Here is a 25,585-nt window from a genome sequence, read left to right as displayed (position 1 = left end):
TTGGGGCATCTTCACGATATCCGCGTCGTCGACATATTGGCAACCCCTCTGGTGTAGATATGCCGACCATTTTGTAAAGAGGCCATCTGAGGATGGACAGGTGTCAACCGAAGGTGTGTGAACGACAGGAAGAATTGTTGATTGACGGTTGCTGACTCGAGATGGAGTCCTTGTGGCTTGCGGCGAATCATCATATATTTATTGGATTAGTGGCACCTTGATCTCTGTTCATTCGTCGCACAAATCTCCTGTTAACGACCATAGCATACATACCCCAAAGGATCATGAAGATGGCAAGAACAGACAGAGCGATACGCGTCTCGATAGAGGCCTTTTTCATCGAAGCATTGACGAGCGATATCGGCACCACTGTGAAGATGGCGAGCGGAATCACGAACTTGAACAACAGCCTCTTCCAGCATCGTGTCGGAAGGCTGACCATCTCTTGAAGGATAGACGTCAGCTGACGCCAGAAGTCCCGCGTTGCATAGAGATACTCTTGTTCGTTATACGAAGTGTTATTTCGATGCTGTTCCGGGAGGTCAGCAGGATGAGTATCCGAATTAGTCTGGCCCTCGAGACTCGTCGGGACGTCCTCGTCTGCAGCTTGACCTCGACTGTCTCCTGGAATCTCGGCGACGGTAGTGCCTAGGGCGCGCCTAGCTGCAAGCTGTTGGATAAGACGTTCGACCAGATCGCAGAAATCGTCCAGACACGAAACCTGCCCCTTGTTCGAGCATTGCCATTTTGCCAGGTCGGACAGCTTGGGAAGCAAGCTGCTTGTCATATTTATATAGACTTCCACTTTGCTATCGGCCATCGTAGATTCGAGCATACGGTTGCGACTTTCAGGAGCGACGCTTAAAACATGTTTCTGCTCGATCTTCTGGACACGCGCAAGGTAGGTTTGTAGTGTGTCTAATTTGAGGCTAAGCGACTCTTTCAACTTCCGAGCAATCGATCTTGAGGCTGGTATTCTCGCGAAGCTGCCACAGAGGGATTGGTGATGGATGATTTGACTCAGGGTAACGGCAAGGGTGTTCTTGTAAATGGCATCCTTGGTGTCAGCGAACGAGTAGTGGTACGTATATGAGTTGATATCACCCAACTGTACTCTTGCAGAGCCGTCGATTGTGCTATGGCCATATGTATGACGGCCGTGGTCGCGTGCTGCTACGCTCATGATGAACGGCCGCAGAGCATGGGGCTGACCTCACAAAACCTGTCTATCGCCATGAGGAACGCATTATTAGCAGACGCGTCGATGTAGCTGCATGATTGAGAAAGGTGAGCAGCTCGAGTGGTGCTCTCGACCTGGCAGCTGGTTCAGCTGGAACGACGAGTTACCAGCCGTGTTGGCCCTATTTTAGTTTACATTACAGCACATATTTGTAACGTCGATCAGAGAAATTGAGAAGATCAAAACACTGTTGCACTTAGAAAGGCCCGTCAAGCATCGGATCGCACGAATGGTTGCTTCTTATATTCGTAAAGCAGAACAACTCTTGCCAATATATAGCTATAAGACGCTCCCTAACCAGTGATCGCTCTTTCCCTCAATGCACAAACACGACGCTCCTGCCTCCTAGTTGTTTCCAACTGCAAAATGGGTATCAATGAAAAGCACAATTCAGCTCGAGCCAAGGCCTAATTTCCTCCCTGTCAAAATCATCATCCCGAATTTCAACACCTCTCCATACACAAGCATATCTAGCCAGGTACAGAGCCTATAGACGTAGTAGCAGTCCTGTCTTCTCTGTCTCTAAAATGGTCTTGTCCATTACCATCCCGTGGTCCGTCCCTAAATCTTTCTCTTGCAGCAGAGAGGCCTCCGATACTATCGTTTCTCGTATGATACAAACTTCTGTCTCTTTCTTTGTCATTTTGACCAACCAGGCCACTCCGAATGCTTGCACCATCTCCAGTAGGTTTGCTACCAATATAACTGTTGCGCTCAGATGCCAATGCAGGTGCAGTGACGCCACTAGCACTGATCAAACTTGCTCTTTCAACATTCATGGCGGAGATCGATCGAGGGTAGTGAGAGGATGCATTGTCTCGGAGAGAAGCATTGTCTCCAGCATCGCGTGGAGTCGTGACATGGTACGCAGAGCCAGAAAGCACTGACAAAGACAGGGACTCTCGAGAACCACCAAACATCGACTGCGGAGCTAGCGCCCGTATTGAAGCATTTGTATCCAGGCTGTTCCTCCTCCTTCGTTTTGAAGATGAAGCCAATGTCAAGATAGAAGCATCGTCACTCAAGAAGCCATTCGCAGTGGCGGTATGATACGTTGCTGTATGCGCATGTGGTGCCAGGTGTGCCGGTACTGCACTCGCCGGTTGGGTCGAGCTATAGACTGGGTTTGAGCCAGTATTGCCCGGAGCGCCAGCAATGACTGGAGTGGTAGATTGCATTGTCGTAAGGGTGGTCGTTACGGAGCGCATAGATGGGGCAGGCGAAGAAAAGGTGCTGTCTCGATCTCCTTCGGTGTGAGGAACAGTGTTGCTTGTGCCGGCTCCTGACACGATTGTCTCAGCGGTCGTGCCTAATGTAGGAGCTCTTGACTTGGGCGCATTTTGACCATCCTGAGACAGCGTCATAGAAATCTTGCCTCTTGATTCTGTGCTGTAGCGTGACCCAGAAACAGATAAAGGGATTGACGAAGATGCATGCACATTTGCCGGCTCACTTCGAGGATTTGGGTAGGGATTGTTCTTTATAAATCCAGTCTTTTTGCCTCGTATTGGTGTCAAAGGATTCGACTGCCGAGAAGTCGCAGGCTCGTTATGGAGGTTCTTGAGGTTAGCCAGACGCTTCATCCAGTTTGCAAAGGGTCGTCTTCGAGCATGTCTATCTGTGCTACCATTAGCACGTATACATATAGATGTTCTAGATGGCACACCATGAGCGCGGGCAGGACCTTCCGTTGAAGCCATGGCACGCTTGAATCTGCAGAGCGCTCGCAGATACGAGATGTCCTGGTGCAAGGAGTACTGTCTGCTCCGCTATATATTCAATGATGGAAGAAGGGGATCATCTGCAAAACAATGATCATCCGATGCGATCGCGTAGAAGAACGACACTGGAGGTTTTGAACCTTCGGCTAGGTCGATTTCAGAATGTTGACAGAAGGACACAAAGGCTAAGCACCATTGTATACTGAATCCAAGCGATTTACAGAAATCAGCTTGTCTCACTCTCACGCACCCCAGTTGGGTTGTCAATAACATCGTGGCTTGCGGAAAGCGCACGTGTCAACCCCTTGTCGTAATGCACCGAATTTCAGCCCTCCCTGCGGGTCGTGGAGGATGGGGAAGAGCATGAGTAAAATGCCGCGACTTCCGCTATGTGCAGGGTATATTCAGGCTATATTCTGGAATTGGTCGAAGTTCGAACAGAGACATTCACCCAGGTATCAAAGTTGGGAGTGGGAAGGAGCTGTGCCCTGTGGTCAGTCCATGAATTTCTACATAAAGTCGTCCTCATAAAACCCAGCGTCCCGGTCTTCATTGCTGATCATGTTCTCTTCACGAAACATATCGTCGTACGCGTGATCCTTCTGCCACTTCTTCTGCTCCCGTTCTACCTTCTCCTGTCGATCCTTGGCTTTCTGCGCTTCACGTCCAAGTCGCTCAGCCTTGCGCTTCTCCCTCTGATCCGCCTCACGCTCAGCATACAGGTCAGGAAACTTCTCGACCTTGGTCTTGTTCAGTCTGTTGACTGTCGGGTTCTGTCTCGCTGGTACATGTATCTTTCTGACCATCTTAGGGTCATGGAATGATACCTGACCTGTTGCCATCGAGGCGTCCTTGCGTAGATTTGACCATGGTGTATAGATAATGGTGACGTTGTCTTTCTTGTTGCCTGCCACGGCTCATTCGTATCTTGTTGTTTCATAATAGCATCAACTCACCTTCTATCGAATTAGCCTTCGTCAGCTGTGCGCAATCTTCAAGGAGCTCTTTCGGTATTGACGTCCATGAATCTCCTTGTTTCATCCGAAGATAGACGTGAGCACTGGAGAGGTTGTCCACATGGAACTGATAATGACTTAGTCTGCTTCTGGACTTGAGTGTGCTGACACCTTACCCTTCAAGATCTTGTCAGATTATTGCTTGAACACGTCAGAGTGCAGCACGCTTACCACACGTCTTCCTCCCAGCCGAACTTGATCAGGTCCTCATCTGGTCATTTAGCCTGTGAAAGGTATAACTTTCGGTTGTAAGGCCGCCTTACTTTCCACTTTGTCTTTACCGACGTAGATGTATGCAGGAGGGTCCACGACTGTGGACTGAAAGTAGTAAACCATATCGATCTGACTTCCAATCAGGCCTCAGTCGTAAGTAGCGCCTTGGTCAGATTACCAGTTCGAGATCGAAGGATACGAAACGCGGCAGTTCAAGGGCAGATCTCACGAATGCATCTCAATGCCCAGATGCGTTTTGAGAAAAGAGAGGTTGATCGACCACACTACGGAAAACCACCGGTCTAGGGTAGACCCACTTTATGCCTAATTCGTCCCCCCTTCCGAGTACTCCAAGCAGACATTTAGCTTTGGCCATCGCTACCACTCGTCGTGTTCTTATCGTCAACCTCGAATTGCTGTGGGCTGATACACTGTTTGTCAAGATGCATACCTACGTAGTGCCTCGCTATCTAAAACCAAAACTGTTACGCCCGCCTATGCTAGGTTACTAGTCAGTCGTGGTGGCGCAGTGCCTCCCTTGTGGATCTTGGCGACTCAGTGGCAGAGCTTCGCAGGTGCTATACATAGGACGAAGCTCGAGTGAAAATAGCAAAGATGCAAGAGTCCAGTCGTTCGGGGTAGTATGCACTACTTTGTTCCAGTGATGTTGCTAAGAAACTGGCTCTGACAAATATTGAATGGTGAGTGTGTACGTGGCATTACTTAGCTTCGGGATAGCTCAGGCTTGGTGACCGGCCCTTGGCGTCATGCGAAGCTTGAGCATAGGGTGGAAAATGAGGTTGATGTTGTTTGAGGTCGACTGCCAAGATAAGAACAAACACCTGGAGGGGAATTATAGCTAGCGAAGACTGATCACAAGCATCAGTACACGCTTCTACTGATGTGTTCATCCAGCAGTCACGATACATGTTCATTAGAGAAGCTTGACAACGTCACTTGTGCTGGCAAGGACCGTTGGTGTCTTCGACTGCAACGTATAGCAAGCACTGTCCGAAGAGTAACCCGAGCAGGATAGGTGGCAGTGTATTGCGAACTTTTGTCTTTCTCCCATACCTGTTGGGCAATTCTTTCAGAAGCGTGTTTGAGAACGAATATCAAACCACACGAACCACAAGACCGGGTGTTGGCGATCGCCTCAGAACTTCGGCAAGAAGATGTACTATGTCGTTCTTGCAATCGAGGCTAGCATCGCTGTCCAGTAGGCGCGACATCCTGGCAGTAGCCAATATGAGGATTCGAAGCCGCGGGTTCAACCAGTACATTCGTCCAGGGCCTCGCAAGGCGATGAGTGTAACGAGAACCCCTCACGATTGTTTATGATAGGGCCAGCGACTCTTCACGTCAGTCAGTGAGGTGTACGGCGATCAGTACATCTGCTTGTCAAGCGCCTGCATTTCATCACCATGCGTGAATGGTTAAGGAGAATCGTATACTTAAGGTTTACTGCAAGCAGAACCTGATTCCGGCAGTTGGAAATAGGAGTGGATCAAGGTGGATCGATGTGGATCGTAGCTTCTCGTGCACTCAAATCAGCATGGTCAAAACCTTCTTCGTCCATTTCAATTGTCCTGTCCTTTTGAGCCACGAAATTTACCTGTTTTTGCCGAACGCTCACTCCTAAATCCGTCCTCAAATCTTATCGATCGGCCATCCTATATTGTGTCATTGTTTCTGCGGCTCGTGAGTTAATCCAAATCGGTCTTGGATTACAAAGCAACGGCGCTATTATACCTCGTCTGATCATTATCCACGTACCTCTGTCAGGCTCGGCAGCTGAAGATCCATTGTCGCTGCGATTTTGTTCCGCTCGCTATCGTCCCAAACACCAAGCTACCTTGCTTCGATAGTGGGTTTTCCTAAGCGAATTATGTGCTTGAAGCGCTCTCTATCCAGTGCATGTATCGAAGACTGCAAAGTGGCCTGTGAGTTTATCTCAGTGCTCAATACAGAACGTATGGACAGTGGAAACTTATCATTTACCACTAGTTCTCTTCGTGAATTTACGTCCTTGTGGTTGGGAAAGGTAATGGTCTGAAGACCGGCTTGGCGAAATTTCCGCCTGTGGTCATGTACCCCGTGATATACGTTGGCGGATGAGCAAACCCTCATGTCCTTGGCTTCGCGCGATGTTGCGGCCATGCATGTGTGCTACCGACCGTCGTTTTAGCAGTCATCAATCCATATCCCTGCGAAATGACCGCGTTCTGTTCGGTCTCCCTATCAGACCGGTGCTTTTTCGTACTGTGTTTGGTCATGACAGAATCGTGCAGCAGGCGACACTCATTGTGGAACATGGCAACGCGCCTCGGTTCGTTCAGATCACGGCACGACATCAGTGTTCACTTAACCGAACGCATACCATTCTTTGGCCGTGACTCTAAATATCAGTACGGATCCCTATATCACCACCTAAAATCAGAAGCAAGCTTGGCCAATACTCACGAAGGCCTCTACTTATCCTGATTTGGCCACTGACGTACCCATGCTCATATTGCTTGCCTTGTTCTTGCTACGATTCATGTTAATATGGAGTCAGCCGCAGTCATAGGTAACTCAAAATTTTGTTTGACTCAAGACGACTGAAGTCAAACATCCACAGGTATGTCCCAAAACACTTGATCGCGCGGTACCGAAATCAAGGCTCGCCGCCAAAATGGGTTCCTGTCCTCTTTTGCCGAGTCGCTCGGACCGCAAAATGCAATGGTATCTCGCATATAAGCTGGGAGTAGCTTTGACTCTCTTTAACACCGCGAAGAGCAACATTGCTTCAGCCTCAAAAGCCCCTGCCTGTACCCTGCTAGTAAACTGCCACCATAATCCTTCCTAGCTCAAAGCACTAGAGACTTCTACACACCCCTCGAGTTCACCTTCGTATGTATCTAAACGAGGGTTGTCAAACGATTCCATATAGTACTGGTTCAATGTCGATATTTCGCCAAACCAACGCAGTACAACCTTCTAGGATATTGAAAAGCAAAATGAACGTCCGTGAAGCATTGAAACGTGCTCACGACTGTGAGTCAGAACTACTCGATACCGAGACTGAGAGAGTCCTCACCAACGAGCTCAATCGCATTTGGAGCAGGATTCAAGCCCAGCCCAACACTTTTACCATGAGCCAGACCGAGTTCAGCGTCTTCAACAGATATAGATCAGAATCACGATTTCAAAACGAAACAGCACGAAAAGCCGTCGAGAAGTATTGGAACAGCAAGCTAGCAGCGAACAGTCAATAGAATTGACATCCCCAAGCGTGGGTGGTCATCATCTTGGACGAACAACAGGTTGATGCTGACCATTTTCAGGTATGCACATAATTACCGCAGCCGTTGGAAGCCATTTCTGTGGCAATTCTAAAGAGCTCGTACTGCTTGATCACAGCAAGGAAAACACAGGGTTGTGGAGGATGTGGATGGGAGCGAATGGTTCTTCAATCGTTAGGCACTTGTTTGTTCATTGCTGAAGCTTCTTCTTGTGTTCGTTCAGCTTCGAGCTTCAAAGGAGGCATTATTTCTCGGTTTGTGGCTGCAGTCCAAGCTTCTAGTCCGAATTGTTCAACGGCGAGCATAGTAGCATGTGCTGCTGCTCGCGTATTTAACCGCTTCGTCCGGACAGAGAATCATAAAGGTAATTTGCAGCACGATCGATGTGGTTGTGGAATCCCAGCTGAACTGGTTTGCGCAATCGTACGGCGTGGAGCTCGCAATGGTTGCAAGACTGCTCAGTACGGGGTGCACATTAACGGTCCGCTAGTAGTTCATGACCATTGCGAGAGTAGTTTCATCTAAACACTCCCGCTTGGTATCAGCCGGTTCGTCCCGTCCATCGTATGCAGCTCGTATCTCCTCCATCGTCACTATTTGATGCCTTGACTCTAGCTAGTTCAATTAGCCAAGCTTCTGGTGTCAAAAGAACGTCATTTTCGCCAGCCCGTTTTGCAATATCACCATCATACATTCGTACTGACGAACATGACACCACTGACCCTGTGCCTGTACCGGCTGTTAGACGTGGAAATAAGGTAAGTTCTTAGCGCCATCACACTGCTCGAATGGCTGGATTTGATGTCGTTAATGCATTTATCAGCAAAAATGTCAAGCACTGGATGTGTTGGCATATCGACGGCAGATCCTCACCCACGCCAGGTTGTCCTGCTCAGGATATGGACAGAGAAACAAACCAAAACACGCCACTATATGCACTTCTGCAGTCACTTTCAGGCTCGATCGTTGTAGTCCTATAAGCTGACATCTCACCCATTTATACAGAGTCCCAGAAGATACCTTCCCACTGCCTGACTCGCGTCTCTCAAACCCACGGACCAATACCTACCACAGGGTATCTTGAAACACATATCGATAAGGATAAAAGCAAGAGCATGCATAACTTCGTGGTCACTAGCTGGCTTTCGTTCGGCTAAAAACAAAGCAGTGCGAGAACGACGGCATGTACTTCGAGAATCGGTACAAAGCAGCCCAGCTCCTGCAATATCCGAGATCGTGGTGTAAGACAGCTCCGCATCTCGCTGGTTTCTGGCAGCATCTCGGCCTCGGGTCAGCGACGCTTGGTTGCAGAGTTGCGATATGGCGAGGTATTCCGAAAGTACATCAGGTCGGACTTGATGTCGCTGCTCTGTTGCCGAAAGCCCACCGCTACGGACGAGGGTGAAGATACGGCAAACAAAAACTCAGAGTCTCCAACAAACTTTCGCAATATTCGTCACGTCTCGAGGTACCTGCTGTGTGGACGTTTGAGTATTGCGAACACAACCACTCTTCAAACTGTCATTGCAATTGAGTTTGCTCTAGGGCAGAACTCGGGCGTCATTGGCGAAGTTCTGCAGCCACAAACTTGAACCCTCATGCGACCAAAACCTAACCTCTGCCAAGAACATGGAACATTCCGAAGCGGCTCATGACAACAGCGAGGTTTAGCCTGACATGACCATGACAGTAGTACGGACGGCATATCACTAGGCGCATTGCTGAGAGTGAAGCTGGTCCACCTGCCAAAGTACGTTGACGCACTTTGCAGCAAGAAATACACAAGAGAAAACACACTACAGGACCATTTGAGCCGGAATTTGCAGTGGTGTGACCATGCGATTCTAGTTAGGGTGAACCTTCGCGTTCAATGAGATCAACCAAAGTTTGGAATTGAAAGTCACAGTTCACCGAACGTACTCCTAAACCAGCTGGCCGTGCACCGGCACATCGGCGAATCCGGCACTTCTTCCTATATGCCAAGACATGAACACGTGCACGACGCCTTCATTCAAACTCTGTCTTTGTCTTCTATGTTTGACTCCAGCACCCGCAACGACCATCATAACGGTTGCGACGACGACACTATTCTTGTCATCAGATTGCAGCTGTTCTGTTCGCGACTTTTTGGCTTCTATATTCCTTCACTATGAGTTCTTTTTTACACAGAACTCTCGCGTGACACCCCACTTCAAAGCGATCGCGTATCTACTGTGTGGTCGATCGTGCTTTTGGAGTCTCATACCTCGAGGCACCAGACGACGATGGACTACAACGTTTGCGGAATACTCGACTTCTTTGATGTCTACTTCGTGGTGCTTTGTTTACCTCCATCCACCCACGAACGCGAAATGGTTCTTTGTTCATGGTAGGCATAAGTGAATTATTCAAAATGACTTTGCCAGTGTTTCGTGTGGCCTTTTTTCTTCATCACTTCACAATTGTCATTAACCATGTTAGCGTTATCACTCGCTGTTCTAGCAGGCTCCCTGGCCTTCACCACAGCGGAGGTTTGCAACCCGTCGACTCGTAAGTCTACTGACGTTAGTACCAAGTCCATACTGATATCTTGATAGAAACATGTACTGACCCAATCCCTGGTATTGACAAATCCTACGAAGTTGATTTTACCAAGCAGACTTCAGTTCCCTCTAGTGATTGGATTACCGCCAACTATGCTACCGTCAATTTCAGCCCTACAGATGGTGCCATGTTCACATTCAACAAACGCTATGATGCGCCATACATTTGGACAGACAAGTATCTTATGTTTGGACGTGTCGATGTTAAATTGCGAGCGGCTCCTGGCGCAGGTCTGATTACTGGATCCGTGCTTATGAGCGACAACCAGGACGAGCTCGACTGGGAATGGTCTGGCAATAACTTCGGTAAAGGCGAAGGCAAGGTACAAACCAACTATTTCGGAAAGGGCATTACTGGCCACTACGATAGAGGTGCGGAGATTAATGTCAACGATCCCCATGGCAAATTCTACACTTATTCATATGACTGGAAGCCTGAGCAAGTTGAATGGCTCATTGACGGTCGCGTGGTTCGAACGCTTAAGAACACTGGTGCTGGTGGTGATTATCAATACCCCCAGAGCCCATCGCGTCTGCATCTCGGCATTTGGAATGCTGGCGATCCAGACACTCCTCAGGCTACTTCCGACTGGGCTGGTGGCAAGCTCAATATGACTGGGGGACCTTATACTGCCTATATTCAGTCTGTCAAGATTACTCCTTACAAGCCATGCTCTAGCTACAAGTTCCCGGAAAAATTCAGCGGCAAGTGGGAAGATGTACAATGCACGAACCAGACTCTTGGCCGCAACGCTACTATCTCTTCCGGAGACACATATGAAGACTTGAACATTACCACTTCAACTGCCAACCAAACCGGCTCGGCCAGCAAGGCATCTTCTACCCACACCGTCAAGTCTGGCGATACTTGCGACTCCATCTCCCGCAGTTTGGGCTGTCTTTTAGATGATTTGAAGAAGGCTAACCAAGGCGTCAACTGTGACTTTCTTATCATCGGCTCCCAATTGAATGTGCCAGGCAAAGGTGGCAGCACTTCTGCATCTTCTACTTCTTCTACGAGCAGTTCGGTGGTCTCGTCTTCCACCAACAGTGCTGTGTCAACAACGACAACTGTGACCAACACTGTGACCAATACCGTTACCGTCACAGCAGTCGTCTCTTCTGGCTCTAACTCAATCTGCTCGCCTACAGCGACGGTCACTGTCACTGCTGGTGTGACCTGTTCCGGTGGTACCGCCACAGTCACGCTTCCTTGCAGCAGCAGCAGCAGCAGCAGCTCTAGCTCATCTACAAGCACTACCAACGCTATCGCGAGTGGACCAGTAATCAACCTCACCTCCATGATCCCCTCATCGAGCTCTGCTACTCCGTCATCATCTGGTTCAACTGCTGTGCAGCCAGTTCCAGGAAGTTCAACTTCATCAAGTAGTACGACGCCGTCAAGCACTCCAACTCCTGTGGCTATTACAACAACGACGACTGCTAGTAACGGATCAGTCATCACGACCACAAGCACATCCGCACCTGCGATCACCACACAATCAACCATTACCACCACGGGCACAATTACGACAACGTCTACCATTACAAATGTTGGGCCTTGCGATGTCTGCAGCACTTACACGAGCAACGGTGTTGTGACTTCGAGCTGCACCCAGAGCATGAACACAACCTTATCGACGACTACTATGATTACTACCGGACCTGTGACAACAACGGTATCCATAACAACCACACCGATCTTGACCAATACCACTACCTCTAGCAGCACAGCAGTTGCACCAGGATCTACCTCTTCGAGCAGCACGACTCCGACCGCACCATTTGTGACCACTCAGACAGTGCCATGCACAACTTGCATCGGAGGTATTACCACGGTCACTTCGACCTGCAGCACTTTGACCTCGTTGACAACACTTACTGTCCCATGCACTACATGCTCTAACGGCTCGACAACTTCGGTCAGTACTTCGACAGTCACGCTAGCTCCTTTGACCAATTCAACGTCGTCTTCCTCCACGCCAGCACCGCTAACCAATACAACCACGTCGACACCTCTGCCTCTAACCAACACAACTGCTGTATCCGCACCAAGCACTACTGCTAGTACTTGCACATCACCAATGACAACATGCTCAACCGTAATGACGACTGGTACCAGTTGTTCTTCGGGTCAGAGTACTAGCTGCCCCACAACAACAGGAATGTCTTCTACATGTGCAAATGATATCTGCACGGCACCATACACCTGCACTGCGCCAATGACAACATGCTCAACCACGATGACCACGACCACAAGTTGCTCTTCAGGTCAGAGCGCCGACTGCCCAGTCACTTCGGGTATTTCTTCGTCATGTGCTAGCACGATTTGCACAGCTCCATACACGACTCCTTCGAGTAGCACAACGTCAAGTAGCTCGACTTCAAGCTGCACATCTCCAGGCACGACTTGCTCACCTACCACGAGCTCTAGCACGAGCTGCTCGTCTGGCCAATCGACATCCTGCCCAACAGTGTCGTCGGTAGGCACGACATGTGCAAGCACCATTTGCTATACACCACCTGTTACTACAAGCTCGAGCACGACTAGCTCGAGCAGCAGCACCAGTAGCTCCAGCACTACGAGCTCCACCTCCACCTCCACCTCCAGCTCTAGCACCAGCAGTACAAGTTCCAGCAGCTCCACAAGCTCGAGCAGCTCATTGACTACTATCCCACCATGCACGTCGCCCGGAACAACATGCCAGCCATTGACGAGCACTTCCACGAGCTGCAGCTCAGGTCAATCGACGTCGTGCGCGACATCGACAATTCTTACAAGCACGTGCAACAGCCTCATATGCTACACTTCTACTTCCACAACGACAGCGGCGACATCCACGACGCAGACCAGTGGAAAGACCACTTCTTCGGTCCCACCAACCTGTACAGTAGACCCATGCTTCGCTGGCATGTTCAACCCCGATCACATTGACCAGGCACATAAGGACGCTGCAGGTTTCTGCAACAATCGCAATGCGCCGATCCCTACCTACGCCAACGTTTGTGGAGGTGATCGAAGCAAGGTCACTAGTGCGTTCCAGTGTATCACTGCATCTGCAACTCCCGTACCAAGCGAGGCCCTACCTGACAGAGAATGCTATAAGTTCGGATCAGTCAAGCTGTACGGCAAGCAAGGTGGAAGGCAACGTGGCCGAAAGGGCCGTCGTGACGAGGAACAATCTGAACAGGGCTTCAAGCAAGGTGGTAATAAACCAAGCAAGGCCGGTAGCGCCTGGGATTGGTTCATGAGAGGGAACTAGGGGCGGTTTCTTGAAAGACCAGTCGAAAAACAGTGGAGGATTTCCTTTGTTTCTTTGGTGGGAAGTTTTGATGTCTGAAGATACATTGACTGAACCCTCAAGCTAGGTATATAGCTAAATGATTCGAGACACTTGATACTTTGTGTGGTTTGCCTCTAGTAGACGGGTATAGTCTCACAAGGAGTCCGGAAAGTGCACCTGCCGAATAGATGAGCCAGCTTCGGATCTGTACTATCCTGAAGCTTGCCGATTCCTATTAATATGGCACCTTTCTAACAGCTTGCTTTTACTTCCTCATCTACCTGACCTTTTCGTATGATGGTGCTGTACCATTCCGCTGTGCGAGACCATTGCAGGATGGTGCAATAAATCACCACATTGACGGAGAACAAGCTGGTCCAACTACCGCGATGATTGCCGGCGTTAATCCCCAGGGTACGCGTCGGAGGAGCATTCCGTTCTTGCGACAAATCCACAACAGAAAATCCGAGCGCCCCAATGCCTTATCTCGAGCTACGGCATCATGGGTCTTTTTTGCAGTGATGTGATTTTCTGGTCCACCAGCAGCCTCGAGCATGTCCGAGAGCGCTGCTCTAACTTACTGTATTGTCTGGCGATTCATCAGTCGCCAGCTGTGGCTCGGCTATACGGAGTAAACGGCAATGGTTTCGGCATGGTCACCTTTACCTAAGGACGGCTAAGTGCTTGAAATTCAGCTCAAAAATGATGTACAGACACTCTCCAAGGCCGGAGATGATAAATCTGGCGGTTATGAAATTGAGTTCGATACTTTTTGTTCCTGTTTGATTGAATCTCTGCATTGCGTTCCCTCTTTCTACCCACTAATTTTCCATTGGCAATACAGCCAGCTCATTCAGCGCGATGGCGAACACAGAATGCCACATTGGCATAATCGGGGCAGGTCTTGGAGGATTAGCAGCAGCTATCGGCATAGCGAGAAGTGGACACAAAGTCACAATAATTGAGCAAGCGCCAGTTCTGGGCGAGGTGAGCTCTTTGTGTTACACCCCCAATAGATTGGCAGAGCTGACAGATGACAGGTCGGAGCTGGCATACAAATTCCGCCGAACTCGTCGCGAATTCTCAAGGAATGGGGCATCCTCAAAGAGATCGAAGACCTATCCGTACGGCCACAGAATTGCATATTGCGGCGATACAGGGACGGCAAGAAGCTATCTAACCTGAATCTCGTTCCTTTGGTCGAAGAACAATACCAGCATCCTTATCTACACATACATCGAGCCGATTATCATAGAGTCCTAGTCGAAGAAGCTGAGAGGTTGGGCGTGAAGATTCAACTAGACAGTATCGTTGAAAAGATCGACTTCAACAAGCCGAAGGTCTACATCAAGAACAAGCCAGACTTTGAAGCAGATCTTCTTATTGGTGCAGACGGATTGAAGAGCGTCTGTCGAGAGGCATTACTCGGCCGAGCAGATCCCCCATATCTCACAGGCGACCTAGCATATCGCATCACAGTATCTGCAGAGGATATGCGCAAGGATCCAATCTTGAAGGAGCTAGCAGAACAGCCAAACATCAATATCTGGATGGGCCCTAATGCTCACGCAGTTTGCTATCTGCTCAAGGGTGGTGGCCTATACAATATCGTACTCATATGTCCCGACAATCTGCCAGAGCTCGTCAGTCAGGCCAAAGCGGATCTAAAAGAGATGCACGACTTCTTTGAACACTGGGATCCACAGCTGAGGCAGTTGTTGAGGTTGTGTAAGGAAACAAGCAAATGGCGAGTGCAGAACAGTAGAGAGATGAGTAGCTGGTCTCATCCCTCTGGCAAATTTGTGCTTATGGGTGATGCATGTCACGCTACTCAACCATACTTGGCACAAGGCGCTGCAATGGCAGTTGAGGATGGCGCAGTCCTTGGCGCCTTACTTGAAAGGATAAAGGGAAAACACCAAATACCAGACCTACTCGTCGTTTACGAAACCATCCGAAAGCCAAGGACAACAAAAGTTGTACAAGGTTCCAATCATTTTGGAAGAACGGTATTTCATCTCAAAGATGGTGCTCGTCAACAAGAAAGAGATCGCCAGTTGCTTGAGCACAACGACAAGCCTTTTGAGGGCTATCCGAACAGATGGGCAGATCCAGTCTTCCAAGAGTTTCTATTTGGATATAACGCTTTCACAGAAGCAGAGAAGGCGTGGCAGAAATACGAGGAGGGCACTTTCCCAGGGACCGCTGGAAAGTACTTGGCAAAGCTCTGAGAGCAGGCTCGACCAGCCTGGTCAGGTTTGCTGTGTTTGCTACATCCGTCACCTAGGATTTTGTTTTCCACCCGACGAGGTCCTCCTTATTTGCTCTCACTACAATTGACGTGAGATCATGTGTATCATCAAATACTTACACCCATCAAAGCTAATCGCAGTGCACTCGACAGAGAAATGCGTAATGACTGGAGTTTCAAGGAGTTTGCACCAAAATATCAGTGTCAAATAAAGATGGAAGGCAGCCATCGCGACTCGTGCAATCGTCAGTCCAGTATTTGCTTCGCTCTAGAAGTGCAGGTGACAAGTGATACTTCGGAGTTCTGAAGCCGTGGTTGGTTTGCATTGGATACATGCCAAGCACTTTGGAAATCTGCTTCGATCCACCTATGTAACACACCCTGCGTATCTTGGTCAACGAAACAGTAGCCAGAGCCGCCACAATGCCTACTCTAACGCAAAATCTCAACATCCTACGATTGGGTGTCCCGAGGTCACGGTCCAAAGCTGATCCAGTAACACTTCCGGGGCAGATCGACCGAGCCCCGATACTACCACGGGATCACTATATTCGCTACGAGCAATACCACAAGAGACAATTCCCAAAGCGGTCAAATCATCACTTTGCTAGTGAGCAGCTCCTCCGAAAAGCGGAAGCTGCTGACCGAGACACAACAATGGGCATTGTTGACACTATTGCTCGAGAGTACATTGTTCACTGGATGCCCGAAGTCGAAGTGTTCCTCGAAGCGGATCCCAGCGACGATTTCGAAGACGACAAAACAGAATACAAGAGACTAGTAGGACGACTGGTGCAAGGCGTTCTAGAAGTTTTGTCCCGGGTCAATTGTGACAATGATCAGGATGCTGGGGCTCTCCGTGAAGCAGGCAAGCAATATGTGGAGAAGCACTTGAGAAAGCTCTATGATGCGTGCAGTGATCTGTTGAACGAGGAAGAGAGACTACATTTCGCTCCTTCGGCCCAGGCACTTACGCTGCGTGAGAAATCTGACTGGTTGAAGCAGCAAGAAGAGGAGATGAGGCCTCGAGAACAGCTTTCAGAAGCCCGTCTCCTCAACAGCTCAATCGCTTGGAGCCTGTCCGATGCTCGTCAGTGTTCTACACTATTTAAAGCAGCTGAACCCCTTGACGCTCGATCATATTCTCGAAAAAGGACGCTGAGCAAGGCACAACTCTATGAAGAGCCCGATGCGACAGACAACGGTCAGGTCTGGACTCCTCCCGGCGTCGAAGTAAAGCGACAAAAGTTCGAGATCAAGTTCGCCATGCCTGCCCAGGACGAGATCCTCCAAGAAGACATTAGAGCTAAGCAAGCTAGCAACACGATCGATCTAACAGCTGATGACGACCAGGACTTCATCGACGGAGAGCAAGCATCACATCTAGATATCAGGAACAGCCACCGTCTTCTTATTGCTGGTGGTGAGTTCCATGTCCCAGGAGCATTCGGCTGAAGTCACTAAGTCGGATGCAGGAAGCGGTTCTCAGGACCAACAATGTCTCACCATGTAGAGCTCACATAGTGTACTCAACAAACGAGCATACCTTCGCTGTCAGTACGGCCATGGCCATTCATAGCGTTTGAGCAACTTGATACACGATCAGTATTACATGTACAGCGACTGCACTATGACAGGCACTACATTACTGTACAAACGTGCACTTCACTATTTTGATCACGAGTGAATAATGTCACTGAGCCGCACAGCCACTGCCTGGCCCGCATGGCGTTTAATACGACGTTCCTTGTTCGGAAGAAGCAGAGAATTTTAGAACCACATATTGACAAAGTTATTCGTTGGTTCAAGCCTCTTGAGACAGCAACACAGCCAACCCAAAACTTCAAAACCTACGTATTCGAGCAGGATGTCTCCTCCATCCAACAGACGGATCACAAAAGAACTTGAGCACATCATCGAGGATATAATGAAACAAAGAGCTGAAATCGAGAAATACAGACAATGGGTCCGCGAGACACCAGTCAAGCCTCGTTCCGAGAGTGACCTAGAAGGACTGACGTCGTTTTTCGGCATGTTGCGCAACGCGATAGAAGACCAAATTATGGGCAGAATTGTGAAATATGAGAAGCATCTCGATGCAAAAGACGGGTATATCAACTTACTGATCGAGAACGGCGCGTCACGTGTTGCAGCCGAATGGCGATACCGGCTCGACGGGAGACTTAATCAGGTATATGGTGCTGTTCAACAATGCCATGGAGAGATGGAAAACGTGCTAGGAGTGAAGGAACATCGTGGAAAGGAGAGACATTCACCTGACACCAAGTCCCGCACGCAACAGAAGGACAAGAAGACCAAGATCAAAAAAATCATTCAAATCAACCTCAAGGAGAGACTACCGGCGAACATACTACACCCGAAAGAGGCAGCAGCACTACCCATACGACCACGGCTCGGGAAGAAGCAAACGAGGATCGTGCTGATTCCGGATATCAAGGCTATTCAGCAGATTCAACCGAGGCGCGAGCGTCTAGTACCACGGACCGGGCATCTAATACTTCGGCCAGAGCATCGAGCACTCGAGCCACAAGATCTACTACACCAGCAACTAGCGACAATTCATCTTCGAGAAGATCATCCAACAGATTCAGAGACCACGACACTGACAGAACTAGACCGCGACAGAGGCACTACAACATGCCCACAACAGACGAGAAGAGAAAAGCACGAGCCAGGCACGAAGCACTGTCGAGTGACCGCTACTCCGAGAGAGCAAGCGAAGGACTGAGGATGATTGCGGAGAGCTTCGGTCTTGAAGGACGTAGAGGAAGGAGAGGAAGTAATGGTGTGATGTCGAGACTGGGACGGTTCGTGAATGTGAGATAGACAGGTGATGAGAGTACGAAAATTCAGATGGAGAGTGAAAAGGTCTGACGAACAATGAGAAGTTAAAGACATAAAAAGTAACAAGAACTCGAAAACAGCAACGGCTTTTCCGACCGCAATTATACGCAATTGTTCTGACAATTCTGCCATGACGCACGAGCTGACTGAGATCATCCCGTAGGATTGTTTTCTTCGATAACTTGATGGTTTTCATCGATACATAAGGAGGAAGTAGTAGTGGCAACTTGTTCGTATATATTCTGGGGGTTTATCAGGTTTACGTGAAACCCCGAAATACTACTACGATACTATGATGGTCAAAGAAGCTGGAACAACTCGCACCCGCCAATATCGGGGTACATTGGTAAATTTGAGTGGAAAATGCTATCCCATATGTATACGTGTCTCCAGAATCAAAGTCTCCTTCTTAGTTGCACCTCGTCTCAAATTGAAGCTTCACCCAAATTTAATACCCATATCCGGCGTCCACGCCTGATTCCGAGGTCTTTGCTGCGCCATACTACCACCACCACCATTCGGCACATTCAAACCAGGAATAGGCGTTTGTACCTGCGCATTCGCAATGACGGCCGGCGTAGGCGGTGAATGCACATTCCCTCCTGCTCTCGCTGATATCGGTGTCGGCGCAGGTAATGCATCCGGTGTTCCAACGTTCGTAGTTCCCACTACACCCACTGTACTCGTCCGAGCCTGTTTCTGATGATGAGACTCCTGCTGCTCCTTTTTCTTCTGACTTCTCAGCTCCTTTCGTTCCTGTAGATGCATCCCACCAACTCCGATTTCGGCCTCGAGTTCGCTGGCTTCTTGTCTTCGTTGGGCAACAGCTGTACGAACACCTTCGCGGAATCTTGTTACATGGCCGGCGAGGTCGTTGTAGAATTTGCGGCCGTTTTCGAGGTTCTGTACGATTTCTTTGTATTTGACGTATGCTAGCTCTAGTTTTTGGAGGGCTTCTTCTCGGTCTTTGGTGACTTGTTCTGTTTCTCCGCGACGTGCGTGGATGAATGCTGTGTTTGCTTCGCGGAGGCGTGCTGTTAGCTGGTTCTGGTCTTCTTGTTCGGATGTCAAGGATTCACGGTCTGGCTCGTATATTTCTAGCCGCTCTTCAAAGAGGTGTTCGAATTGTGCTGCTGATACTGGTTGCATGGGGTATTCTCGCTCTAGACGTGCTGCCTCAGCATGCAGTGCAGGACCGATGTCATCTGATTTAGCTTTCGTTCTGATAGTCTCGATTTTCCGCTTGCGTCTTGACTCCAATCTGGACACATCATTGAGTACGCCTCTTAGTTTCGAGGATGTTTTCTCGCCAGCTGGCGTTAGTTGTAGATTCTTGCTGCTTGGCACAAAGCGTTCGAGGTCACGGTCAGGTCCTGTGAGCAGGCGTAGTATATGTTCGTTCTCTCGCATCTTGGCCAGCACGAGATTGTCAGAGGCACCAGCACTATTCAGGTAGCCCTGCAAATCTTGTGATTGCTTCCACCATTTGGCAAGAGCTTGTTCTGAAGGAGGTCGAGACCATCTATCAGTACCATATTTTGATCTGCACTTCTCATCCTCCTCTTTTTCGGCATCTAACAAGCCCAACCCATCTTGGAAGATTGACATGTCGTTCGTCTTGAGTCTTGTGGTATCCTCGACAGAGCGTTTGAGCTTGTACAAAGCATCTTGTTGACGCAGCTCTTCTGCTTTTGCCATTAACGACGGTGGGAGGCCAAGTGGCTTCTCCAGAGCCTGCAGTGAGCCAGGAAGGTTGAGGGATGCTAGCAGCTCTCGCAATATCGTAGTCATCGCCTCGAGTTCTGCAATGATAGACTCGTTGACCAATCTATCTCTTCGTTCGGCATAAACAGTCGCAGCTTGGTGCACTGCATACGGTACTAGCTTTTCGAATAGTGGCTGACCCAAGGGACTGTTCTTGCCAAGCATAGCAATACCATCTGCAACCTCTTTGGGTGGTTTAGGTGCGACCATGTTGGCTCTATCGAGGATTTTCAGCTCGGATTTTGGAGGCACGGGTAGTAGATAAATGACATCGTTGTCCTTTTCGGCTCGTCTCAACTCTTCCTTGACTCTAGATTTCAGGCCATTCAGATCACCTTCGACAACTCTATTGATCCACCTCTTCTCTTTGAGACCCTCGTCCACGCAGATTACGCTGTCGCGCAGTCGAGCGACCTCCTCGCCATATTTTCTCTTCTCTAGGCAGTCAATCGACTGGCGGTACTGAGCGGCGGCTGCGAAGTGGTGATGTTTCGCATTCAGGTGATGTATCCACTCCGTGCTCACAGCGTCCGACTTGACAGCAAAGTCGCCAGCAGCAGCATAGTAGTCCGAGACGCAAGCAGCCAGCCTGGCAATTGTACCATCTTTCATGCCTCCTTTCACTGCCTTGCCCCAGAAGCACTCTTGAGCTTGTGCTAAGCAGATGTTTTCCAGGCTTAGCAACGTTGCTTCGTCCATATCTTCAGGAGGAGTCGATCGCATATCGGGAATGACATCGGTTCGTAGGAAGTTGAGCGTGCCCGCTGCCGCAACTTCGTACAATGCAGCCTGTTTGAGGCCATCTTCGGTCGTCCGGTTGTTCGTAAAGGCAAGCTGAGAATAGAGAGCAGCAAGGTTGAACAAGATATTGGCGAGTTCGAATCGAATGTTGTTCTTGGTGATTGGATTGTCGGTATGGTAGCCTATTGCTGGCCACCACGCGAAGTCGACGCCGAGCTCAAGTGGGAATTTGCTACTCTACCACGTCAGTCAGTACTCAGCATACCGTGTTGTTATCACCCTACCATATATCTCAGCTGAGCCGCATATACGGTGAGACGCTGTACACCAGTTGTGTGAGGCTCAACGACGTGGATTGCGTCGTTTCGCAGCCGCTCAATTGCACGACAATCATCTTCGAATGCGGCAGATTGCTGATCGAACTTGGACTCGATGTAGCTCTTGATTGCAGCTGAGAGATTTACAGACTGTGTCCGTCGGAAGGGTATTTCCAGAATATTGGAGGTCATTGCTGTAGAGAGTAGTGGGCACAACGTGACACCGTCTGCTTATAGGGCTCAAGAAAAGAGAGCCTGCCTGAGTAAAACAACAGCGGGACAGCCTATGACGTCAAAGTAAATAAAGTGGTGCCTGGTGGCCTCATTCTACAATGCCACCAAGTACACGACCCCGGTTTTGGTTACAAGACAGTACAAGTTCAAGATTGATTCGTTTAGCTCGACGGTAGAAGACCACGCCTCGCTTGTGTTCACGTCTATCTACGCTTGCCTCTCATTTTGGACGAGCCCTTCGCCTTCCCCTTTCCAGCCACGGCCTTCTTGGTCTTCTTTCCTGCCTCAGCAGCATCGCCTTTTCCTTTCTTCCAAGACCTGCCCTCTTTCTGCTCTCTCGACAGGTCCAGCTTCTTCTTGTCCTTGTTGCTCAGCTTTTTCTTCTCGCCCTTGAACAGGACCCCTTTGGCAGCTAACTCGGCCTTGGCTCGATCTTTGTTGGCCTGTTTCTCCTTCTCGCTTTCAAACCACGTCCTCTTTGGTCGAGACATGATATCGTCGTGATGTTTCATCAGGTTCTCACCACGTTGAACCTCGGACTCGATCTGTGCTAGCTGTTTTTCTTGCTTCTCCTCCTTCAGGATCTCCTCAATCTCTCCTGCTAGCTCCTCAAGCTTCTCGTTCATGTTGTTCACTAAATCCTGCTCAAGCACTCGACTGACGACTTTTGCACCTTGAGCACGTCCTGCTTTGACTGCAGCTTTGACGACCTTGCGATCAGGCTCAGCTGCCAAAGTGCATGACTTGCCACTTTTACCCGCTCGAGCTGTTCGACCGACTCTGTGAAGGTAGATGTCGTGTGTCTGCGGGGCCTCGTAGTTGATGATTGAGTGCACGTTCTTGATATCGAGACCTCGAGAAGCGACATCTGTTGCAAGCAGATGAGTGGTCTTGCCATCTCGAAAGTTATTCACTGCTGCTATACGCTGATCTTGTGTCATTGAGCCGTGAAGTTCGCCAGCCTTTATGCCGAGAAGACCAAAGACGATACGAATTCTATGTGCTTCCTTCTTCTGCCTGAAGAAAATGATTGTGCGCTGCTGGTATTCGGGGATCGTGGTAACCAATGTGCAAAGTGTAGCCAGGCGCAGCTCCGTAGTGTCACGACCCGGACGAAGGCGCAGAAACTCCTGGGTTAGTCCTGCGACCGTCGAATGAGTGGTGTCGACGGACAATCTCACCGGCTTGTTCATGCCTATACGTACAAGTTTGTCCACGGAAGATGTCATGGTTGCAGAGAACAACATCGTCTGCCTGGATCGAGGAATCGTCTTCAGAATTTCATCGAGCTCGTCCGCGAAACCTTGTTCCAACATCCTATCTGCTTCGTCAAGAACAAGGATCTCAAGGTTTTCAACGGCGAAACTGGCGCTGTTTCGCATGTGGTCGATGAACCGACCAGGTGTAGCAATCACAACGTCAGGCCTTTTCTTTAGGATCGTCTCTTGCTCTCTCAAACTGAAGCCGCCAACAACCTGTGCAAAGGTGATGTCTGTGAAGCGAGCAAGGGCGACAGCAACACTATGACATTGCACGGCTAATTCTCTAGTTGGCATCAAAACTGCAACACGAGTGGTTGGGATCTTTCGAGGTCGGTAGAGTAAACGTTCGAGTATGGGAAGCAAGAAGGCGGCTGTTTTTCCAGAACCGGTTTGTGCTGAGCCTACGACATCGAGACCTTGCAAGGCTACAGGAATAGCACGAGCCTGGATAGGTGTTGGGTTTGCGAAGTTGAGAGCCGCGAGCGCTCGGAGTAAAGGTCTGGAAAGCGAAAACTGGTGGAAGGAGTTTGTATCTGATGCTGCTGTCTGTTTGTGTGTCGCTTCATCAGCAAAGAAAGCTTTACGCTTCGCCGCCTCTTCTACGTCTGAGTGAGAAGTTCTCGATTCGTCTTCCGAAACTGCATCTGAATCTCGGTCGTCTGGGTGTGCTACGGGTGAAGCCGCAGAATCGTCGTCGGATGCCTCTGCATCAATGTCATCTCCTTGGGCGTCGTCTTCTGATTCCTCGCCATCTAGTGCTTGACTTGCTACCTCATCTTCTGACACAGCGGCGCCGCCGAATGTGTCCTCTGCAAGATTCTCATCGTCAAACTCGATCTCTTGTCCGTCCTCGAGTCCTTCTTCGTCCGGGCTTGCCTCCTCGACGTCAACTGCCTGTGCATCATCCAGGCTTTCGTCTTCGAGCACTTGCTGTGCTGGATTCTTCTTGTTGTGTCTTTCTGCGCGACGGGCAATAATGTCGTCTACATCCACCGCTCTTTTAGTCACCTTCGATTGTACTTTGGGGGTGGTGTCTGTAGTTCCCCAGCCATCGAAATCGTCTAGTGTGTCTGATACGCCTGCAGGGCCAACATCGAACTCGAAGTCACTGTCGATTGCACCATCTTTGATGAATTGAGTCTCCGAAGCGGATTCTGAAGAGTTCTCGTCGGCTTCAATAGGATCTAACCTTTGCTTCTTTGCAGCACTCTTGTCATCACGACCGGTTCTCTTTCGCTTCTTTGAAGGTAGGGTCGTTTCAGGCTCTGAGTCGGATTCTGGTTCGCTGGGAAGAGCTTCATTGTCAGATATTGTTAGCACAAAGTCGTCTTCTATCTCTCTATTCTTTGACGGCATATCTGTTGCAACTTATGGTGTTGGACTAAGATTACGATGTCCGATCATCAATTTTGGAATTACTGGTCGCCATTGCACTTTCGAAACATTTTTTGGAAGAGGCCTGATTCGGCTAGCGTCAATCTGCTGATCATCCAGAAACAGGCAATTTTCCAGAAAAGATCGTCTTTGATAGTGGAATGGGTTCAGCCGCTGCTTGCCGCGGACACACGACTGTCGGATTACTTCAGATATACAGTTACCTACACTGTATGCAATTGACTGAAGGGGATAGTCGCATACGAGAACTGGCACAAGATATCGCATCGAGGAAGTACAGGGAGTCAAGGAAGACTGGAAAATTCCGCTGTCTGGACATCCGGATTTCTGCAACCGTCGTGTTTGTCAGCACTGTATCGTGCAAGATCTCTCACAGCATTTCAGAAGGGTAGAATGTTTGCGCATCTATGCTGTAGAGTACCACCGAGCCTCGTACCTTCTTGAGGAACAGCGAACCGAACTCTCTTGAGCGACGTCCCAATCATTTTACGAGTTAAAGTGGCGGTGAGCGAGAGCTGCGTTGCTACTGCACAGAGTCAATTCTGCAATTGGTACAACTGTAAGTATTTGCTTTTTGTGATTTCCGGGGCGAACGCGGGTGGAAATGGTCGTGCCTTCCGATCCGTCTGCCAGTCTACTGTACTTGTATTCGTCCAGTCGATTGAGTAGCAACAGGCTCAGTTATCATGACTGGTGCAATTGTGAGTTTTTAGTCGTGGCGAGTTGCCTGACATATTATCCGACGGTGTACTGCGACAACCGTTAGCAGCTCAAGAGCATGTATAGCCTCTGTAGCCTGTATTCTTATCTTGAGTTCCGCCCGGGGGTACTGTAATGATGCGTCGTGCAGACCCGAGCACATGCAACAGAAAGCTGCCAAGCGCTTCGAGAAGGACTGCATTGGACGTATCAAAAATGACTCAAGCAGAACTGTAGAGGCTCCGGTCTGGTCTTGAAAGCTCGGTGCCGATGTGACTTCCTGCCGCATGCTGACGAGAGGCACTGAGTAAGATGAAAGCGATGCAGTTGACCTATAAGTAGCAGGTTTCTCGAGTAGTAGCCCAGATGGGCCAGACCGATCATCGTCTCGACGATCAACCCTCGACCTTTGTCGACCGAATGCTTATCTGTCAAACGGTCTTGACATTTCGATGGCTTTTCATGAAACGCAACCTCTAGCAGGACAGTGGTGGGGTCACAAACAATGGAAGGTGTAAAAAAGGGGGCAGATGCGTGAGGATGGATTGACCAGGATGTGATTAGGCTGCGTACCAGGATCAGCAAGCCACCAAGGCCACTTTTTGACATGCATCACCCAAAACATTGTTCCACCGAGCATCTTCGCAAGCAACAGTACTCGAGTAACACATGCAAGAGGACTCAACAACTCTGACTGTCTCGCATCCATCCCGCCCG

The 25,585-nt window shown here is 49.4% G+C and overlaps 9 protein-coding genes across 9 annotated transcripts; 5 read left to right on the top strand and 4 right to left on the bottom strand.

Annotated features, from left to right (window-relative positions):
- Nucleotides 1-228: 228 nt before the first annotated feature.
- Nucleotides 229-1,183, bottom strand: LTR64_003858 (uncharacterized protein; the record flags this gene model as incomplete). The annotated part of the gene is made up of 2 exons (XM_064898208.1): nt 229-248; nt 274-1,183. The coding sequence occupies 2 exons, from the start codon at nt 1,181-1,183 to the stop codon at nt 229-231; spliced, it is 930 nt and encodes a 309-aa protein (XP_064754165.1).
- Nucleotides 1,184-3,470: 2,287 nt separating this feature from the next.
- On the bottom strand, nt 3,471-4,313 carry LTR64_003857 (uncharacterized protein; the record flags this gene model as incomplete). Its single annotated transcript, XM_064898207.1, has 4 exons — nt 3,471-3,868; nt 3,918-4,021; nt 4,149-4,188; nt 4,241-4,313. The coding sequence occupies 4 exons, from the start codon at nt 4,311-4,313 to the stop codon at nt 3,471-3,473; spliced, it is 615 nt and encodes a 204-aa protein (XP_064754164.1).
- A 5,614-nt stretch (nt 4,314-9,927) lies between these two features.
- On the top strand, nt 9,928-11,343 carry RPL37 (60S ribosomal protein L37; the record flags this gene model as incomplete). Its single annotated transcript, XM_064898206.1, has 3 exons — nt 9,928-10,003; nt 10,120-11,229; nt 11,276-11,343. 3 exons carry the CDS (start codon nt 9,928-9,930, stop codon nt 11,341-11,343), a joined length of 1,254 nt encoding a protein of 417 aa, XP_064754163.1.
- Nucleotides 11,344-12,736: 1,393 nt separating this feature from the next.
- LTR64_003855 (uncharacterized protein) lies at nt 12,737-13,319 on the top strand (the record flags this gene model as incomplete). Its single annotated transcript, XM_064898205.1, is given in 2 exon segments — nt 12,737-12,929; nt 12,949-13,319. The coding sequence occupies 2 exon segments, from the start codon at nt 12,737-12,739 to the stop codon at nt 13,317-13,319; spliced, it is 564 nt and encodes a 187-aa protein (XP_064754162.1).
- Nucleotides 13,320-14,201: 882 nt separating this feature from the next.
- Nucleotides 14,202-15,571, top strand: LTR64_003854 (uncharacterized protein; the record flags this gene model as incomplete). Its single annotated transcript, XM_064898204.1, has 2 exons — nt 14,202-14,327; nt 14,381-15,571. 2 exons carry the CDS (start codon nt 14,202-14,204, stop codon nt 15,569-15,571), a joined length of 1,317 nt encoding a protein of 438 aa, XP_064754161.1.
- A 443-nt stretch (nt 15,572-16,014) lies between these two features.
- LTR64_003853 (uncharacterized protein) lies at nt 16,015-17,104 on the top strand (the record flags this gene model as incomplete). The annotated part of the gene is made up of 2 exons (XM_064898203.1): nt 16,015-17,014; nt 17,067-17,104. 2 exons carry the CDS (start codon nt 16,015-16,017, stop codon nt 17,102-17,104), a joined length of 1,038 nt encoding a protein of 345 aa, XP_064754160.1.
- Nucleotides 17,105-17,458: 354 nt separating this feature from the next.
- LTR64_003852 (uncharacterized protein) lies at nt 17,459-18,340 on the top strand (the record flags this gene model as incomplete). Its single annotated transcript, XM_064898202.1, has 1 exon — nt 17,459-18,340. One exon carries the CDS (start codon nt 17,459-17,461, stop codon nt 18,338-18,340), a length of 882 nt encoding a protein of 293 aa, XP_064754159.1.
- Nucleotides 18,341-18,894: 554 nt separating this feature from the next.
- RIM20 (pH-response regulator protein palA/rim20) lies at nt 18,895-21,470 on the bottom strand (the record flags this gene model as incomplete). Its single annotated transcript, XM_064898201.1, has 2 exons — nt 18,895-21,198; nt 21,246-21,470. 2 exons carry the CDS (start codon nt 21,468-21,470, stop codon nt 18,895-18,897), a joined length of 2,529 nt encoding a protein of 842 aa, XP_064754158.1.
- A 245-nt stretch (nt 21,471-21,715) lies between these two features.
- DRS1 (nucleolar DEAD-box protein required for synthesis of 60S ribosomal subunit) lies at nt 21,716-24,130 on the bottom strand (the record flags this gene model as incomplete). Its single annotated transcript, XM_064898200.1, has 1 exon — nt 21,716-24,130. One exon carries the CDS (start codon nt 24,128-24,130, stop codon nt 21,716-21,718), a length of 2,415 nt encoding a protein of 804 aa, XP_064754157.1.
- Nucleotides 24,131-25,585: the final 1,455 nt, after the last annotated feature.

Source organism: Lithohypha guttulata (assembly GCF_036872675.1).
Source record: "Lithohypha guttulata strain CCFEE 5908 chromosome Unknown scaffold_3, whole genome shotgun sequence".
Lineage (NCBI taxonomy): Eukaryota > Fungi > Ascomycota > Eurotiomycetes > Chaetothyriales > Trichomeriaceae > Lithohypha > Lithohypha guttulata.
Note: the sequence above shows the minus strand (reverse complement) of the source record. Positions and strands in the feature narration are given on the sequence as shown.